This window comes from Neodothiora populina, assembly GCF_041146345.1.
Source record: "Neodothiora populina strain CPC 39397 chromosome Unknown canker_contig_14, whole genome shotgun sequence".
NCBI classification, from domain to species: Eukaryota; Fungi; Ascomycota; class Dothideomycetes; order Dothideales; family Dothioraceae; genus Neodothiora; species Neodothiora populina.
In genome coordinates, this window is record NW_027191408.1 from 578651 (window position 1) to 597126 (window position 18476).

Below are 18476 nucleotides of genomic sequence, written 5' to 3' on the forward strand. Positions count from 1 at the left end.
GCAATCCATGAACTCAAGAAGGGGAGCTAGTGTAGACAGCTCCATGATTGGGGACTGACAATGTCATCATACCTCTTGTTAGATGCCACATGAAAGGCTGCACGACGATTGACTTCGAAAATTGATAGGCCAGTGTTCTTCTGTACAGGAAGGACGCTTCTCATCGGCCGTGTCACTTCAAACCATGACGCAACAATCCGAGCCCGAACATCTGCGTGTACCTGTCACTTTCCAGCATCAAGTCGAATGCACATTGCCAGGCGATTTTCACTTCTCGATGCTAAACGTCGCTATTGCGAGCCGCTTAGAAGACGTCAACTGTCCCATTTAGGCGGTGATCGCTAACGCAAGAGTTTTGTGTGACGGGCGATCAGGTACTGGCAAGCGAGGTGAGTGCTTAAAGAAGGGAATGCTACATGTTACTTTTGCATAGGGATCGTATCACACCTATCACAACTCGATCTGCCTGTGAAATCGTCCAGACCAGTCGTCGGAGAAATGCGCCTTACCTAGAATGCATTGAAGAACGTCGGATTTGTCTCGATGTTCCTTGTCTTGCACGCGTCTTTTTCCAACGTGTCTCAGACGGCCAAGGGTCCAATCAATATACACGTAGGTTCCGTAGAACCAGACGTGAGTTTCGAATGCGAGTGGGAATCCCTCGGATAATCAGATGTGATTATGAAACATGCCCCATAATAAACAACACCTTGTCTCTTTGGTATCTTGGAGTGCGTCGGGATCTGCAGTAAGTCATCATTGGCAGCTAGGATGGCTTCACGGCTGTTGACCCACGCCGTGGTCCTGGACTGTTGGGAGACAGTAAGCGAGAGGCTGTGGTAAGAGAGGAAGACAATGCCGACATTATTGCTTGTATGCCGGATATCCTGTGTCCTTCTGGCCTCATGTGTCAAGCCAATATTGGTGATGGAATGTACTCTAAGTACGCGCACAAGATATTCTACTGACTGATATGCCCCGATGGCTGATCTACAGTATGCTCTGGTATGTTTTCATAAAGTCTTGTGGCAACGTAATCCTAAAGCGCTTCAACTTCAGCTCCAGACTCTATGTTCTGTTCTAGTACAAGAGGTAGACACGCCGAGACGTGTACAGATCGATACACCTTACAAGTAGTGCAGCACTCGTACGATGGGGCAAGTACTTGTACATTATACTTCATTGTTCGTTGCAGCTCAGGTTGAGAAAGGAAAGTCCTTGGCAACGGTATATATAGCGCCTAGACCCCGGAAATAGTAGGACCAGTCAAACTTCCACTTCATCACATCACAACTAGTAGGTACACTTCCTACTTCTACCCGCAGAAGGACTTCTGCAACAAGAACACTGCTCACAATTGCACTATTGGAGAGTATCAATCCCGACTGCTGAGCAGCTTCTTCCTGCATCATCTATCACTATACATATGCTGATATGGAAGCGAGCATCGGCATTGGTCGATCAACGTTACATATATCAGACACAATAACGTCGAAGCCATGTCTCTCCCTTAATCTCACAACGGTTGTATGGGATTGCAATGACAACCATTCTACCATACTTTCTATATGTTTTTCACCTGTACTGGCGGAGCAATGTTTGTCGCCACCATCAACGGGATGGTTATATGACAACGCAATGCGATGCTTGGACATCTCGAAGATTAATAGTTCTTTTTACATATAAGGGTTCAACGACAGGCTCGCTGTAATATTTTTCAGTGTATTCCTTACTGTCAATCTTTTTGATTGGCACCCATTTCTATTCCTTTAATTCTTGAGTGTTCGATTTAGTGGTTGATATACATATTTTATTCCAATTCTACACTGTTCGTATACATATCTACAATGCTTGTCAACAGCATTTTTATCGCCGCTCTCGCAGCCATTGCGAGTGCTTCTCCAGTAGCACAATTCACAAGTGCTTCGATGACAACTGCAGCCATCTCAGTTACAGTCGGAGTGCCAACACCCCTCGTCACAGAGGACAGGCTGGTCGCCAGGGCGGCTCTTCCTACTTGCAACCCGAATAACGTGTACATTGTCAAGCAACAGAAGCCGCAGTCCTCGGCCTTCTGCAGCAGCTGGCGTGCTGCCGGCAGCGTCCACAAGGCACCACTTACTGTCACTGGTCTCAACACCAAGCAAATCAGCAACATCTGCAGCTGCATTCTGACCGGCAAATATGTGACCAACGCTCCATTCACCGTCAAGGTAAATTCATGTCGAACCACCCATATCTCCCTATATAGCTAACTGAAGACGTAGACCTCAACTACCAAGACAACTGCTGCTGCCGTATCTCATGCCACTACGTACCAACAGCGTGTCCTTGTCCATCACAACGTGCACCGTGCCAACCACTCTGCGTCTGCTCTTACCTGGAGTTCAAGTCTTGCCAACACGGCAGCCAAGATTGCTAACTCCTGCGTATACGCGCATGATGTGTAAGTCAATGCGGATGTTCTAAGCACGAAGCCCATACTCATCAATCCTCACAGCAACACAGACGGAGGCGGTTACGGCCAGAACATCGCTGCCGGTGTTACCCCTGACAAGATCTCTGCTGTCATCACTGACCTCTTCTACAACGGCGAGGTCAACTACTACACCCAGTATGGAAAGTCCGACACCGACATGTCCAACTTTGAGAAGTGGGGACACTTTTCTCAGGTCGTCTGGAAGTCAACAACTCAAGTCGGATGTGCCACAGTGGACTGCTCTGCCAAGGGTCTCCAGAACGTTGGCTCTAATGTTGCACCGTACTTTACAGTGTGCAACTACGGTCCTCCTGGCAACTATCTTGGCCAGTTCGGAACTCAAGTCGGAGCTTCCCTCAAGAAGCCTACCGTGCAGTACACCTATGGCCTCTAAGCCATGCTGGACAGTGCAACAGCTATGTAGAAAGATTTCTCCTCGTAGATCTGTTCCTGCAGACGATAACGCATCACGCATTAACAGAATCCTGCGCTTCTCCGGCTTTGTACAGTTGAACACGCCGACTTTATTTCTTTCGCTTCTCCCCTCATGGGAATATTCAAATTCTTATGTAGAAATATATGTGACACGACACATCCCATTCAAATTCAAGACTAGTTTCTCTTCTAATGAACCTCCACCGTCACCAAAGACGCCTTGGGACTGTATACATCAATCGCAATTAAGCAAACTTCAACTTCTTCTCCTAACCTCAGATGATCGACCGACCCTGTCCATCATTGTTCTTCAATTTAGAGCACAATTGACTTTATGGTGGGCATGGGATGGTCCCTGGCTGGTCTATATCGGGCAGTAACAGAGTCGCGAGACAGGTGTGTCAAGAGTATCGCGTTGTATAGTGGCTATAATTGATCTCGCAGCTCCAGAGTAGGTGATGATAGTTCTTTATTCACTTGGTACACGTGGGCACTGTCGCTTTGAGGGGATGCCAAGAATGTTCGTATGATGGGGTATTGCAATTAAGTCTGATTATCTATACACGAAAAAAGCGCATGCTATGGCCGCTGCGTTCGTTCCCTCCGTTTCTTCATGGACTAGGCGATGAGATGTATTGTACCCGCGGTGGACGAAGCGTGTGGTTTGTTGCACGGCGTAGTTGACGGCCGTGAACTGAATGGGGCTCTTGTCATACTGTAGCTAGTGACGTATGTCCTCGCTGTCTGTATCTGGAAGAGTACGTTGAGGTGAGTTCCATGGATTCCATGATCAGGGCTACCGCGTCTCGGCCCCGGCACACAGCGACGGTACATAGAAAGATTCACTCGATTGCTCCCATTTCCTGTCGGAGGTGCTGGCACGGGAGTCAAGCTTGCGACATTGCGGGACATTGACGGGCTTGTTTTTTGGGGTCGAGCTGGTGTTGTGCTCGGATAGTCTCATTTATGATTCATAAGATGCCCAAGGCGGTCGTTCGATATTCCAGCTCAACACCTCATGAACATCTTGTAGACTGCATTGTCCGTCTCCTCGTGGTAGCCGTAGCCAAGGTCGACGAGGAATTTGTCCAGTTCTGCCTCTTGGCCTTTAGGGCACTGGATACCCGCAAGCACCCTGCCGACATCGCCTCCATAGTTTCTGTAGTGGAATAGGGAAATGTTGAAGCCGGGCTGCAGAGTCGTGAGGAACTTGACCAAGGCGCCACCTCGCTCGGGAAACTCGAACGCGAAGATACGCTCGTCAGCGGCCGCGCTACGCCCGCCGACCAGGTAACGAATGTGTGACTTCGCAATCTCGTCATTGCTGCAATCGGCGGCTGTCATGCCCTCCTTGGCTAAGCGCGCGATCAGGTCCTTCAGATCTGCTTGACGAGACATGGCAGACAGTTGCACGCCGAGCAGGATGTTGGCCTCGGCGGCGGAGGCGTAGCGATAGCAGAACTCGGTCACGACCATGGGCGAGACGATAGAGATGAGCTTGGCGAAGGCACCGGGCATCTCGGGAATAGTGACAGAGAGAAGGGCTTCCTTCTTCTCTCCCAAGGCGGCACGCTCGGCGACGAAACGGAGTCGGTCGAAATTCATGTTTGCGCCAGAGGCAATGGCGACGAGCTGTCTCTTGGGGTCGGGAGATGGGTTCTTTGCGACATACTTCTTCAAACCCGCAAGGGACAAAGCACCGGCAGGCTCAAGAATGGAACGGGTATCTTCGAAAACGTCCTTGATGGCAGCGCAGATCTCGTCGGTGGTCACCTGAATAACATCGTCGACGACCTCGGTAGCCAGTCTGAATGTCTCTTGACCGACGGTCTTGACAGCAGCACCGTCGGCAAACAAACCGACCTCGTTGAGAAGCACACGCTTACCGGCCTTGAGCGACTGCACCATAGCGTTTGCATCGTAGGTCTCAACGCCGATGATCTTGACGTGAGGTGCGATGCGCTTGATATAGACACCGATACCACTGATCAGACCACCTCCTCCAACACAGCAGAATATAGCCTCAAGCTTGGTGAGATCAGCTTGGCGCACAATCTCCATACCGATAGTGCCCTGGCCAGCAATGACATAAGGGTCATCAAATGGTGGGATGTTGATGAGGCCATGCGCATCAGCTAGACGGGCGCATTCGGCCTTTGCCTCGTCAAAGTCAGCACCGTGGAGAACAACAGTGCCGCCCAAACGTGAGACATTGCTGTGCTTGATGGCCGGGGTTCCCACCGGCATGGTGATGGTGGCTGGGATCTTGAGTTTGCGCGCTGAGTAGGCGACACCCTGGGCGTGGTTTCCGGCGGAGCAGGCGACGACGCCCTTCCATTTCTCTTGTGGCGTCAAGTGAGCCATCTTGTTGTAAGCTCCTCGTAGCTTGAAGCTGAAAACAGGCAGGAGGTCCTCCCTCTTGAGGAGGACATCGCATTCAAGACGGTTAGATATGTTGACTGCCTGAGTGAGCGGCGTTTCTTTAATAACATCGTAGACTCGTGATGTGAGAATCAAGCGCAAGTACTGTGATACATGTCAACATCTGACGCATTGAAGGGTTTATAGGCCGATGGATGGGACGAAGAGGGATGATGGAAGGAAGGACAGCATTTACATCAGGGTAGCCATTGGGCAACAAGAAGGCTTCAGGAACACCAGCAGTCACAGTCTTGTCTTTTGGTGTTTGCGACGGAGGAGAAGGATTGGTAGCATATTCCGTCAAGCTCAGTGAGTTGACAGCAGGGGTCTGCGGCCGAGAAAGGCCATTAGGCGTTGCGGTCGCGTCAGTCATAGTATGTGTAGTCCTGTGTAACTCAAGCAGGCAACGAGCAGTGATAGATAATACAAGGCGAAGGGGAGGGCGGACTGCAGAGATAAGAAGACACAGGAATTGAGTCAGCAATAATGCAGAGTGACCGTACAGTAGCAGAATAGCAGGCAATTGTTTCACAGCTTCGAGTCCAACTCGGGATCCATTCACACATGCGTCAACGGCCTACGACAAAACACCATCAAACACTCCCGATTGCGGGATGATATCTTTTTCTCGAGCTAAGTGATTGGGCGGTCAACCGTATTGGAGATAGCCCGTTTCCTGCATGAGGTGATGTCGACTGCGAAAATCTCCTTGATCGCCCCCTCCGTGAGAAGCCGTAGGGCTGGCATGGCCGAAGGTGGCCGAACTCGAGGTGTCGGCCCGGATCACGGAAGAGGAAACAGCAGCCCTAGAGATGGTGAAGCTTGGGCCATCGACATCATCACTTTAGCTCCGGAGGGAAAGTCGCCCGCTTAGTGGTCGAGATGCAATCAATCCATCATAATAAGTCTTCAATCTATCCGCAATATCACCTTTCTGTGCCTTTGCGGAGTCTGCAATTGACCAGAATCCATAACATTGCGCGGGCCGCAAAAATAGCTATCTATCTCCCACAGACATGAATTCCGCGCCGCCGCCATCCTCCTTCGACAATGACCTGTATGCAACACCCGATCCACGATGGTATTCTTCGCCTTCCTTAGCTCTCACTGACTGTAAACCAGCGACTTCTACGAAGAGTCACGATGGCAGAAGCTCAAGCGTCGTCTTGTCGAAGAACCCTTGATTCCTCTCGGATGCGCCTTGACTTGCTGGGCCCTCTACGAAGCCACGGCATCCATGAAGGCCGGTGACCACCACCGTACAAACCGCATGTTCCGACGCCGTATCTATGCCCAGGGATTCACCCTGCTCGCCATGGTCGCTGGCTCGGCTTACTGGAGTGGAGATAGGGCCAAGCGCAAGGAGTTTGAGGGTCTTATTGACGAGAAAAAGAAGAAGGAGAAGCACGAGGCTTGGATCAAGGAATTGGAGATCAGAGACCAGGAGGACAAGGACTTCACTGCCATGAAGCGAAGAATAGCCCAGGGCCGTGCCGCCGAGGAGAAGGGTCTTGACGAGAACAGAGCGAGAACTCTCGAGGCCAATATCCGCCCCGACAATGGCAGCGGCAGCATTCGCAGCGCCCTCGAGGCTAGCGAATCGAGGAACAACACAGGCGTTCTGGCCGCTGCCGTACGATTGTGGGAGAGCAGCAGGAGGTAAGGCGGCACAAAGGACATCAGCTCACGACTTCTGTACAAATATTCATCATTTTATCATCCTCACACATCTTATATCTCATAAAGTAGTACTTATTCAGTCTCCTTCCTTCTCTGAAACCGCGCAATTATGTGCGCAGAGAACAACTGAGCGAAGATATCCATTGAACGAATACACAACTGTGAAACCACATGAGAGCAAGTGTCGCGTGATCAGCATGACAGCCTTGTTCGTCTAACAAATCCCTCTTGCGCCGCCCCACCCGCTTGCAACAACTCGCGCCAAGAATACCATTTCATGGCTTCGTCACCAATAAACCACCTGTTCGCTTTTTCACAGATTGCTGTATGCCAGTAGTATTTGTAGCGCCCACTGACCCATGTTTGCTGTCAATTCAGTATGATCGCGTGCACTTGAAAACCTATTCGGGAAGGCTCGACGTGTTCACGGATCCGGCCAAATCTTCTAATTTCGCATGCTGACAACATTCGCCTCAACCATAATCGGGCTTTGCGAAAGCCCTGTGCTGTGCCTATTAACCATACTTTTTCGAAGTGCGAGTCCAGAAAATACGATATGAGTATTAGTTTGAGACCTTTGCCTTCTGTCATCTCGGGTCGCAACCTAGCAACGCCGGTATGGCCTCCGCGTCGACCCCATCATCCTCACTCACGAGATATCCTCGTTGGGTGTGGGCTCTCACAGGCTTAGCAGCCGCATATGCCACCTATACCATATGGACTACTTTCGATTCGCCCCCTCGATCCAATTCATCTGGTTTGCATCGCAGAGCTGCCGTTCGACAAGCCAGGCGTCGCTCGCCGCAACAACAGCAGCAGCAACAGGAACAACAGCAACATCTGTCTGCCAACATGCATGCTTCGACGCGTCCGCCAACCTCTGCTGAAGATGCGTCGTCCCCGTTTGGTACCATTACTGCTCAAGTGAACAACAGTAAGTCTCGGACCTTGTCTTCGGCCCTGCATGGTAATATACTAAACATCACTCAATAGGCGAAAGTATCTATGAGATTGGACCTAGACCTCCTTCATTACAGCAATTGGAGCGAGACTTCAACCTCTCTGGTGCTACTTTGCTCCGTATCCATGCCGACATGCAGCACGTGCTCCTTGATATCATCATTGAGCGACTTGTGGAGTCGAACTCAGAGGAGCTCTTTGGCTCTTGCGGTCCTGTCTATCGTTCACTGCTGCCTCTGATCGTGCCTTTGAGAGACAAGAATATTGTAGATCTGTTGGGGCTGACTAGTCTACTTGCAAGTCCGGGTCGTGCAGACTCAGAGGCGGACCCAGAGACTGAGTGGCGATTCGAACAGGCAAATGTCGCGCTAGCTTTCGCGAGACGTTGCGGCATCGACGTAGAACGAGGAAACCGTAGTCGACTGGACGACATAGATGGCTTGGATATTGACCTGGCTGAGACTGTTTTGGACTCGGATGCTGGGGGTAACACTCACCAACCTGGCCAAGGGTGCGTAGAATCAATCACCAATCTCCGCTTGGACTTGCATAGCTGACACGTACGACAGTATCATGGGCCTCTTGTACACAATCGCCGAGGAGCAAGCTAAAAGAGGTGCCTACATTCACAGAGGGACTCGCTGCGACTCATGTGGCGAATTTCCCATCCGCGGTGTTCGCTGGCATTGCATCAATTGTCCAGATTATGATCTTTGTTCCAATTGTGAAAGTCAGTCACCAGGTGTCCATCCACGCACACACGTCTTCGCCAAGATCAAGATTCCTATCGCAACATTAGCTCAGCCGCACGAGGTACACGATCTCTGGTATCCGGGAGACCCTATAAGACACTGGTCGCCGCTGCATGGAAGCCTCAGAAAAAGACTCGTCGCGGAGACAGGCTTTGAGGATGTGGCATTGGAGGCTTGTTACGAGCAATTCACATGCATAGCGAACGTTCCTTTCCCAGACGACCCCGCTCACATCAATGCTGCTATCGACAGACGCGCCTTCACCAAAGCTATGAGTAGTGATAAGTGGCCTGCGCCCGTGGAGCCGAACTACCTTTTCGACCGCATGTTCAAATTTTACGACACGGACAATAATCAGCTCATCGATTTTGAGGAGTTTGTGCATGGTCTAGCCTACCTGCGTCAACCCTCCGGCCTTCAAGGACGAAAGCGCAGGAATATGGATAGGATACTGCAAGGTTACGATGCAGACGACGATGGACTGCTCTGTCGCGCAGACTTTGTGCGGATGTTCAGTGCCAAATACGCGATCCAGAGACATATCATTCACGACATAATTACCGCCGAGGAAACCGAGATTCTGGCTCACACAGGCGATATTATTCGCTCCAGCCAGCCCATTTCTGCTGCGTTCACCGGTGAGGATGTTCCGTACGGCGAGCGCAGAGAGCCCACTATGAAGAGGCAGGACGAGTATGGTGATTTTCAGGTGACGGAAGAATACCCATTTAGGGAGCCAGTCTTGCCCAACGGCGTAGAGGTTTGGGACCAGTCCACTATTAATTCTGTAGCAAGACGCTACGATCGACTCGAAGATATAGTGCGAGAAGGAGACCCTCTATCGCCAGCGCGCGCTGAGGAAATACGGCGGAGATATAACAGAGTGGAGAGCTGTCCAATTGTCGCTGAGCCCGACATTGAAGGCGTGCTCGACGACTATGGCGAGCCCAGGTATCTTGTTGAGACCGATTCAAGGACGAATCGAGGACGGAGCGATCTCCAATCCGCAGAGGCAAGATGGAGAACTGACCTGATCGACGCGATTTCGGGTGGAGCTGCTGGGTTTCTTGACGCGGAAGACACCCACGACGACTTACACACCACCATACAGAACGGTCACGCCACAGGAAAGGAAGCAGAGCCAGCTCACATGTCTCTGAATGGGACTATCAGCGAGGAAACTGATCATGAGAATAATGGAGAAAGCCAGTTCCCGGACTTCATCCTCTCCCGTGGTCGTGCATACGATGTACCCCATACCGAAGTTGACTCTGGCAGTGAGGTCTTGTACCAAGTCATACAAGACAGCATCAATGAGCTGATTGACCCTCTGTTTCGTGAACGCGAAACCCTCGGGGCCGACGTACGCGCGACCAGATCAGAAAGGAGACGATGGAGAAAAGAGATTAATCAATACGTCCAGGATAAGAAGGCTTTCCAAGAAAAGACGAGAGCTGGAGCCGCAGATCCCTTGATCGCAATGGCTCTGGAGTCCTCTCGAAATCGGAGACAAGATCCAAGACAAGAGAGCAGACGAGCTGCCTCGATTCCACGGTCCTCACTCGGAAGTCTTGGCTCAGTCGCATCGTCATCACCATCTCACCATACAGGACCAAGCAGCCCGGACCTACCACAACCGCCAGCAGAGCACACAGCCGAAGAACCGCAAGACATCGCAGCAGAAATACGCGCTCGAATCCAGCATCAGAACGAAGCTCTGCCGACTGACGACGAGGGCATCGAGAACCTCGAGCGAACAATCCGCCAACAACCCTTGGACGACCTACTTGCCAGTGCAGGCTATAGCATAGCGTCGCCGATTGAGGAACGCCCAAGCGTATCGGTAGATGACCGGACGATCGCACGCAGCGCAGCGCCTTCCCCATCTCCAGCCAGAGAGGATAGTGACAACACCACGCCTGCGGATTCGCTTGACGAGATGCAAGATCTAGATCCCACTCTGCCGCAGAATCGACCTAACTCTGAGATACACATGCCTACATTGAACGGTCATCAAGAAGACAATGCTGCGCGAGAGACTGAAGAGGAACCGATGCGTCTTTCCCCATCATCGCCACCTACGCCCTTACCACCAGGTCTATCACGAGCGTCATCCGCATCGTCCGCAAACAGTCTCGACGTTCACTATAGACTCGGAAACAGCAACGACAGAAACAATAACGAGGAAGACTATGCGAGTCCTCCATCTTCAGCACGTCTTGACTATCTGCACCGACTAGACGAAGAGGAAAGGAGAATATTGGTCAGAGGAGGTCCGGGACGATTGACGTTCGAAGAGGTCGAGGAGATTTGTCGGAGGGATAATAACAGGGGTATACTTGAGCTCGTAGAGAGTTGGCTAGAATGGGCTGGCTTTTGATCGACGACTATCACCGTAGGAGCAGAGGAATATCATACGGCATTATACGAGGCACATTGTATCGTTATCAATCAGTATAAAAGAGCTGCGCAAATGAAATCGAGAATTTGATCACTGATCAGTACTTTACGTGAACGATGAAGAGACCGTATTCCACAGCGACCCCGACAAGATTATAGAGTATGGAATATCATCCAGGCGCTTTCTCATGAAACGTTACGAAATGGGGTCCATTCACGCAATCTGTTCAGAAACAGTCACTTCGACCAAGCCGGCAGTCAGAGTCGTCCCATCAGCACAGCTCGACGCCTGAAAGTTCACCTTCGCATGCCCAAACGCAGTAACGAACCAATACGGATACGGCCCAACTCTGTCCACACTAATCAACTTTACTTTTCATCGCCGCAGCCATCCAATCACGCCTCTGCTCCCAGAGAAACTCTGGCAGATATCACCTGCACTCGAGGAAGGAAGTGGTACTTACGCTGGATCGATATACGTGCGCTTCACATCCAGAACTCCGCTGGGTCCGAATCGGTATGAGACCGTGTTGTTTGCGCAGGGATAGTAAGTGTCTGCGTCGATGGCGCTACCGTTGCTTCCTGGGGGCGGGACATGGTGGCAATCTGTTTCGAGCTCGAGACCTGCAGCCGAGATTGTAAGCATACCGCAAATATCATCATACATGGACGAAATATGAATTTACCTGGACTCGTGTCGCTGAAGTTGACGCTGAAGGAAGAGGGGTTTTTTGGGGAGCTTGGAGAAGCGGCGGTGTATAGAGATAAGTTTGTCAGAGCCCACGGGATATTCTCAGTGATGCGTTTGCTTAAGGTTGCTGGTAGAGCATTTGTTAGAAGAATATGGTATGATTAAAGTAGGGAGATGAGAACGGAGAGGGTGCTGTAAAACATGTTGGAGTTTTAGTCGATGTTGCCCGGTGAGATTGGAAGTAATTTCACCAAGTGATAATCGAAACTGTCCTTTGGTTCATCCTAAGACTTATATACATACCTACCCTAGGTCTTTATATACTCGACCGATGCGTTGATCAGAAAGGAAAGAGCAGGCGGTGAGGTTAGCCGAAGAGACACACAAGATGCACTGCCCACCTTGGTACAAAGGCATGTGTCGTACGAAGTACTGTACATATCCACTTTCTTGGCCACCGCGGGTAAGAGATGCAAAAGTGAGAATTGCAACCTCAAATGAGCCCCTTGCATCGGCATCTGTAGTTTGCCTGTCACAAAGACTACGGCTAGGGTGTCACTAATTACGAAGTCAACTATACCCTAATTGGCGTTGAGAGGCCGCATCTATTAGAAAACACAGTCACCTCGAACACACTCGGCCCTCGAGTCTTCCTGTGCCCCATCATAGTCCGAAGGGTCTGCAAGTGCAGCACAAGTCATGCACCGTGCTTCAACAAGCAAGGTGCTAAGGATCCTACCCCAAAGGCGATCAATACTGCCTCTGGACATGCGGAGTGCTATGACAAGTTCGGTGTTGCACCTGACGACAGAGAGCTCGAGCAATCTCGGTTGGTCTACGATGGAGAAGTTGTTGCGCTGGAGCGTAGATGATCGTCGTCATTCTGACTGAATGCAAGAGAAGCGTTCTTTCTCTTCTCTCCCACCTCAAGTTCGTCGTGTGTCTAATGATAAAAGTAACAGGTGTGATATGCCCCAACTCGTGTGTCCGTGCTACGAGTGACAGTCAACAAAGACCATTAGAATGAGATGTCCAACAGGGACCAAAACACGCCTCAATCTTCGGTATTATGGAGTGAGACCATGCCAAGGAATGGTATGCTTGGCGTCCTACATCACCTTGTGATTTAGTGATTTGTATTATTCCATCGGTGTAACCAAAGGGCTTGGTGTTGGATGCGTTCGTCTTGCTCACAGTATGTATAGGTATTATCAGATCGCTTTGTGACAAGCACACTCGTGACATAATGGTGCATCACAATGAGAACACCCGACACATTGCAGCGGTCGATATCGCCTCCTCAGATACGAATGGTGGCAAGGTCGATCGCCATACGGAACCAAGACGAGCGAGATGAAACTGCTACGGTCTCGCCAGATGAGCCCCAGCCTACTCTTGCTGCTATAGAAGCTGGTGAGGTACAGATTCGAGATCATCTGGCCTATTTCGCTGCTCATCTGAAGGCTGCATGTCGTATGCCAGTCCCCAACTCTCCACGCTTGTCAATCGACGAATGGAAGGGACTGTATACTAGAAATCAGCACAGACATGGTCGTCACTTTGTTGTGCATCAGCACGACCACCCAATATCAGGTGAATAGACTTGATTCGCGTTGATAGCGAGACTCGTACTTCTGATCGTTCGATCGTATCACGAATGCTTGTCGGTGCTTCATTGGGACGTTCCAGGCTGACTGGTGTGCCTTGAACATAGGCGTGCATTATGACTTGCGTTTGCAGTTCTCCAGCGATAGTTCGATAAGTTTTGCGATACCATATGGCTTGCCCGGTAACCCGAACTCGACAAGACCAATGAGGATGGCCATCGAGACACGAGTACATTGCTTGTGGGTATGTTTCTTCTCCATGAATGCTTAGTGCATGCACTGTGTCCGAGATGTGGACGACGTCCGCCGTCCGTCAGTAATGGCGTTGCATGTTCCAATCATGAACCAAATCTTACCTGTTTCGCCAGAATCATCTCATCGAGTCAGCATCCCATGCCACAGGACCACTGCTAATCTGGGACACGGGCGAATACGAAATCATCGAACCTCAAAAGGCGAAAGCAGTGCAACCCGAAACAGACTCGGATGACTCTAGCGATCCTGAGCAAGCCAATAATGGCACAAGGCTGACTGATAGTGAAAAGCTCAATATAGCCTTCGGAAGGCGACATATACGACTGCGCCTGCATGGAACTCGACTTCCACAAGGCTACACTGTAGCGTTGCGTTTGCCATCAGCGAATGACACCAGTGGCGATCTACCGAAGAAACCCAAGTTCAGACCTCGCAAACGCACAAAGTCTCATGCTTCTCGTACACTTACTGTCGAGACCACTGATAGCGACAGCGAAATGTTACACAAGTCCGACGACAGACGCAGTTCACAAGATATCAACAAAGAAACTCTCGGGAGTGATGAAGCTGCTTTGGCCTTTGATGATGATGCCGAAGACGATCTCATCAGAGCCAATAATGCTTACCCTGGCGCGACGAACACGATAGGGTCTATCCATCAAAGACGCTGGTTTCTCTCCTTGGACAAGGAGCACTCGGGATTTGTCCGATCAGTCAGAACAGGTAGATGGACACACTCAAGCATAACCGTGGACAGTGTAAGCCAAAAGGATAGCGGTCAGCAGACCTTTTTCGTGCTGGGCAGAGATCACGAGAGAAGCGTGGTGACTGGGCGCTTGGCGATGGAGGTCATGGAAGATCAAGGCGTGACCATGTACAAGGGCAGGAAGATGTGGCGTGCAATTACAGAATGACCAGTCACGCAACGTGTAGGCCGGGCTTGCATCACTTCGATTTGCTTGATAGAGGATGGTAGATCTTGAGCGCTTCGAAAAGCCAAGTGTTACGAAGCATTGTTGTCTAGCATACCGGATACAGCTATCTCAGCAACTCGTTGTGGACCCATAGGTGCTACGTGACTGTGGTCCTTTTGTGTCCATATGAAACTAGGTGGCAAGCGACGTCTTACCTCCTTCATTGTTCTATCGTCTATTGTGTCGTCTTTGCCGACTCTCCGCTGAATCAACTTTTCTTCCTGGTAGCACCACCATCCACTGTGAGATCCTGGCCAGTCACAAAACCCGCATTTGCCAAGTACTCTGCAGCATCTGCGATGTCTCTTGGTCGACCAGCACGATTGGTCGGCAGGTCACCGACGTCTTTATCTTCGTTCTGCTCTTCCCAGCCTGTTCCTTGTTCATCGCCGACTTTACACTCATGAGCGACCTTGATCCGACCGGGGGCGATGAGGTTTACCCTGATCCCAAGATGTGCCAGACTGATAGCCATGCTGTGCGTCAAGCCGATTAGTCCGGCCTTGGTACTGGCGTAGCCCTCCTGGTTCGGATCACTCTGGAGAGCTCTGAAGCTTCCCACGTGTATGATGCAAGGTCCAGCATCACTGGCGGATGTGCTCGAGGCGCTGCTTTGATCGTGGCGCATATATGGGAGACAAGCTTGGGACACCACGAAAGGGGCCGTCAGGTTGGTCTCGATGTAGCTGATGAGGCACGAGATAGATTAGATCAGTGTTTGCCATAGCACGCCATACACCAACAGAGGCTTTTAACGCAGAGAATCGTGATTGTGACTGACGCCTGCCACTCGACCAACGTGTCCATGTTATCCATCATCTTGCCATCCTTCCACCGAGGCGCAGCAATACCCCCGTTATTGACCAACACATCGACCCGACCATTCAGAAACTCCGCAGCCTGGACGACCTGCTTCCGTATATCTTCAACGTCTCGCAGGTTGCACAGACTCGAGCTCAAAGTGCCAGCCTCGAAGTACTGCTTCAGATGTGAATGGACAGTGTGGTCGAGTTCTTCCTGGTCGATGTCGAAGATGTATACGCGGTAGCCGAGCTCGCAGAACCGACGGACAAGACACCTGCCTATACCTCTTGCTCCACCGCTAATGAGTGCACTTTTGGCCATATTCTTGTCGATGGGAAGAGCGGAAGAGCAGAAAACGAAAATGGACTATCGATCAATGGTCTGAAAGGAAAATGTATCGGGAATGATATGGAAATGGTAGTGCAGCGGTGTTATCGTATATCTATACCTACCTTCTATCCCGCCTCATTTTTATTGAGCTCACTAGTAATTACTGGTACCGTACCTTGACTTGTTTGCATTCGTTGAGGGAACGGGCAGGGATGCCTGTGAGTCGCGACGGGAGCTGCAGGCACGCACACATCGTGACAGCTGGATGACCTCATCCCTGCAATGTCAACGTCTGTGGAGGTAGCTTGCTTTATGCAGCGTTTGTCTCTCCTTTGTGTAGGGGTCCGCAGAGGATGAGAGCCTTTACAACGTGAGTGTGCTATCAGTTCAATCCGCTTTTGAATTTGAGCAGTCGGATCGCAAGGTATCGGATGCTGGGAAGAGCATATCTACAGTCAAAAGGACAGTAACTGAGGTAGATAAGAAAGGACAGCCACGGTAAGGTAAGGTATAAATCTAGGGAGATCTTCGCGTGACACAGTACTATATGTAGCTTCGCACAGTACCTTACCTCAAGTATAAGGTTCCTTATCGCAACATGTGAGGTCCAGGTGTTGAGGCTCTGCGGTATATGTGGGGTACGGTAGTTCTACATGTACAAGTATAATCAATACTGTGGAGGTGCGGAGACACTCCATGGGCTTCGAGTTACCTTAGGTACCTCTTTTATTCAACATATCTGTTGGAGTTTTAGTGGAAGGTTTGTACAACCTCTGCATGTACTTCTAGATGGGTCACGGAAAGCCTTACTATAGCCACATATGCTTCTGCACCGTATGTGATCAGAGAACTACCAAGTGTCATAGTTCATATCGTAAGTCCGGTTCGAGCAATATTTATGGTTGTAATTCGAGTCCTCGTTCTACGATCCACACCTATAACCACTGGTGCCAATGCAAAGGTCGCCAAGCAGATTAGGACAAGTCCATGTCTCCTGACGCCCGACCTTGACGACCTCAGGACGCTCATTAAGGTTCAAGATCCTTTCCCTTAGGTCTGTCAACTTAGCGACGAATTCGTGGTTTGGTGTTTCGACCTCGGTATCACTCCTTAAGACCTCTATCACCTCGATTTTCTCCTTGCCATCCTCTGTCTTGACCTCCTTGATCCTGTCCGGGCCGGTCCACCTTGATTTGGCAGAGGCTAGAAATTCTAGTCCTTCAAGGCCTTGACAGAAGACTGCAGACTCCCACAACTCCTGTTTCCAATCCAGTTCCGTGATCTGTCCAACCGCACCACCCCAGTACTCATCATTGTTTTCTCTTCTGAAGAATGACCAGCCTCTGTGATTGAGACTTTCGAGTCCCGCTTTGCCCAGAGCCGCAACCCACTGGCGATTGAAACGGCGACTTGTAACCAGCCACTCCAAGGATAGCTGATGAGTATGGCGAAGCTGCACGTCCGAAGCATAGGGACCATGGTCAGTTTGCACAGCGCGCCTTGGGTCGATGGAGCCATCGTCAAGTCTGACATCCCGTGCAGAACCTTGACAAGCGCTACAGGCCCAGTCCGGCAAACAATACTTGATGTATTCTAAACGTGTTTCCTCTCCCAGCATAGCCCGCTTCCACTTACCAGTCACACTGTCTCGACCGTCGAGAATGGCGTCGAAGTCACCGACGAACAGTTCACCGTATATCGCCAAGTGGAAAACCGCCTCATCCGGATCCGAGTGGATGGTATATGCGTTGCTTACTCCACCGTCCCAAAAGTTGGGGGTTGAATACCACTGTGTCCCGATACACTTGTCTATAAGGTCCGTGACGGGATTCAGAGTGGAGAACCTGAGAGCATGTAAATGTCGGATCCTTTGCATCGTGAGATCGCAGCCAGTGGTGGTATCGAGACAAAGGTTCAGTAATGCATCGATACCACCGGAAAGTATACTTTTGAGTCGTGATGCATTTGACGTCGAGGATCTCGCCCAGTCGCCCAGAGTGCGAGCGACAGCGGCGACCAGAAAGTGAGGGGATGGGCGAAAGAAGACTCGAGATGAAGCTACAGCGAGCTGGAACAGGCTTGTTGCACGAACTGCATCCTGGAGTGCGTGCAGAGTTCGGCAGGTAGACGTAAACGAGTTGAAGTCCTCGATGTCATGGAGAGACTCGCAGACTTTGATGGTCAACTCCACAGGCAAAGATAAAAGGCTACGTGACGTCCTATCTGAGACCATTGTGAAGACGCAGCACGCAGTTGGCCACGGCGGAGAGGGGTCGGCTTCAATCTATGCTAACTGCGGCGATGATGAAAGTGAATGCACAATGTGGTGTTCTATAGACAACCCCGCATGAAAAGGTGATGTGAGAGCGTAACTCATCCAGATCCGTCCATAAAATACGTCCTGCTTATAAGTAGACGAAACTACATACCGAGGACGAGTCAGAGTGGAGCTAAGGCAACTGCACTGGTAGCGATGATGACCCCGCAACCAGCGCTGTCTCGATGCGGTACCTAAGGTAACTTACCTCATGTTTGACACCGCTCCACCAGACACGAACCAATCCACCGCGATAACACTGTAAGTTAGCCAACGTGTGTCTTGGCTGTAATGCGGTGAGTCGTCCAGAATACCTTATTGATCCTAACCATTGGAAGTTAAGGTGAGGTGGCGATGGCAGACTGCGTCAG

General features: G+C 50.7%; 6 protein-coding genes across 6 annotated transcripts; 4 read left to right on the plus strand and 2 right to left on the minus strand.

The window, feature by feature from the left end:
- Window positions 1-1847: 1847 nt before the first annotated feature.
- Window positions 1848-2873, plus strand: AAFC00_002157 (uncharacterized protein; the record flags this gene model as incomplete). The annotated part of the gene is made up of 3 exons (XM_069341442.1): window positions 1848-2213; window positions 2268-2446; window positions 2501-2873. 3 exons carry the CDS (start codon window positions 1848-1850, stop codon window positions 2871-2873), a joined length of 918 nt encoding a protein of 305 aa, XP_069201515.1.
- Window positions 2874-3922: 1049 nt separating this feature from the next.
- Window positions 3923-5708, minus strand: AAFC00_002158 (uncharacterized protein; the record flags this gene model as incomplete). Its single annotated transcript, XM_069341443.1, has 2 exons — window positions 3923-5440; window positions 5532-5708. 2 exons carry the CDS (start codon window positions 5706-5708, stop codon window positions 3923-3925), a joined length of 1695 nt encoding a protein of 564 aa, XP_069201516.1.
- A 643-nt stretch (window positions 5709-6351) lies between these two features.
- AAFC00_002159 (uncharacterized protein) lies at window positions 6352-6998 on the plus strand (the record flags this gene model as incomplete). The annotated part of the gene is made up of 2 exons (XM_069341444.1): window positions 6352-6392; window positions 6458-6998. The coding sequence occupies 2 exons, from the start codon at window positions 6352-6354 to the stop codon at window positions 6996-6998; spliced, it is 582 nt and encodes a 193-aa protein (XP_069201517.1).
- A 635-nt stretch (window positions 6999-7633) lies between these two features.
- Window positions 7634-11107, plus strand: AAFC00_002160 (uncharacterized protein; the record flags this gene model as incomplete). The annotated part of the gene is made up of 3 exons (XM_069341445.1): window positions 7634-7949; window positions 8009-8486; window positions 8545-11107. The coding sequence occupies 3 exons, from the start codon at window positions 7634-7636 to the stop codon at window positions 11105-11107; spliced, it is 3357 nt and encodes a 1118-aa protein (XP_069201518.1).
- Window positions 11108-13077: 1970 nt separating this feature from the next.
- Window positions 13078-14594, plus strand: AAFC00_002161 (uncharacterized protein; the record flags this gene model as incomplete). The annotated part of the gene is made up of 3 exons (XM_069347982.1): window positions 13078-13411; window positions 13533-13669; window positions 13794-14594. The coding sequence occupies 3 exons, from the start codon at window positions 13078-13080 to the stop codon at window positions 14592-14594; spliced, it is 1272 nt and encodes a 423-aa protein (XP_069201519.1).
- A 268-nt stretch (window positions 14595-14862) lies between these two features.
- Window positions 14863-15779, minus strand: AAFC00_002162 (uncharacterized protein; the record flags this gene model as incomplete). Its single annotated transcript, XM_069341446.1, has 2 exons — window positions 14863-15340; window positions 15436-15779. 2 exons carry the CDS (start codon window positions 15777-15779, stop codon window positions 14863-14865), a joined length of 822 nt encoding a protein of 273 aa, XP_069201520.1.
- Between the last annotated feature and the right edge of the window lie 2697 nt (window positions 15780-18476).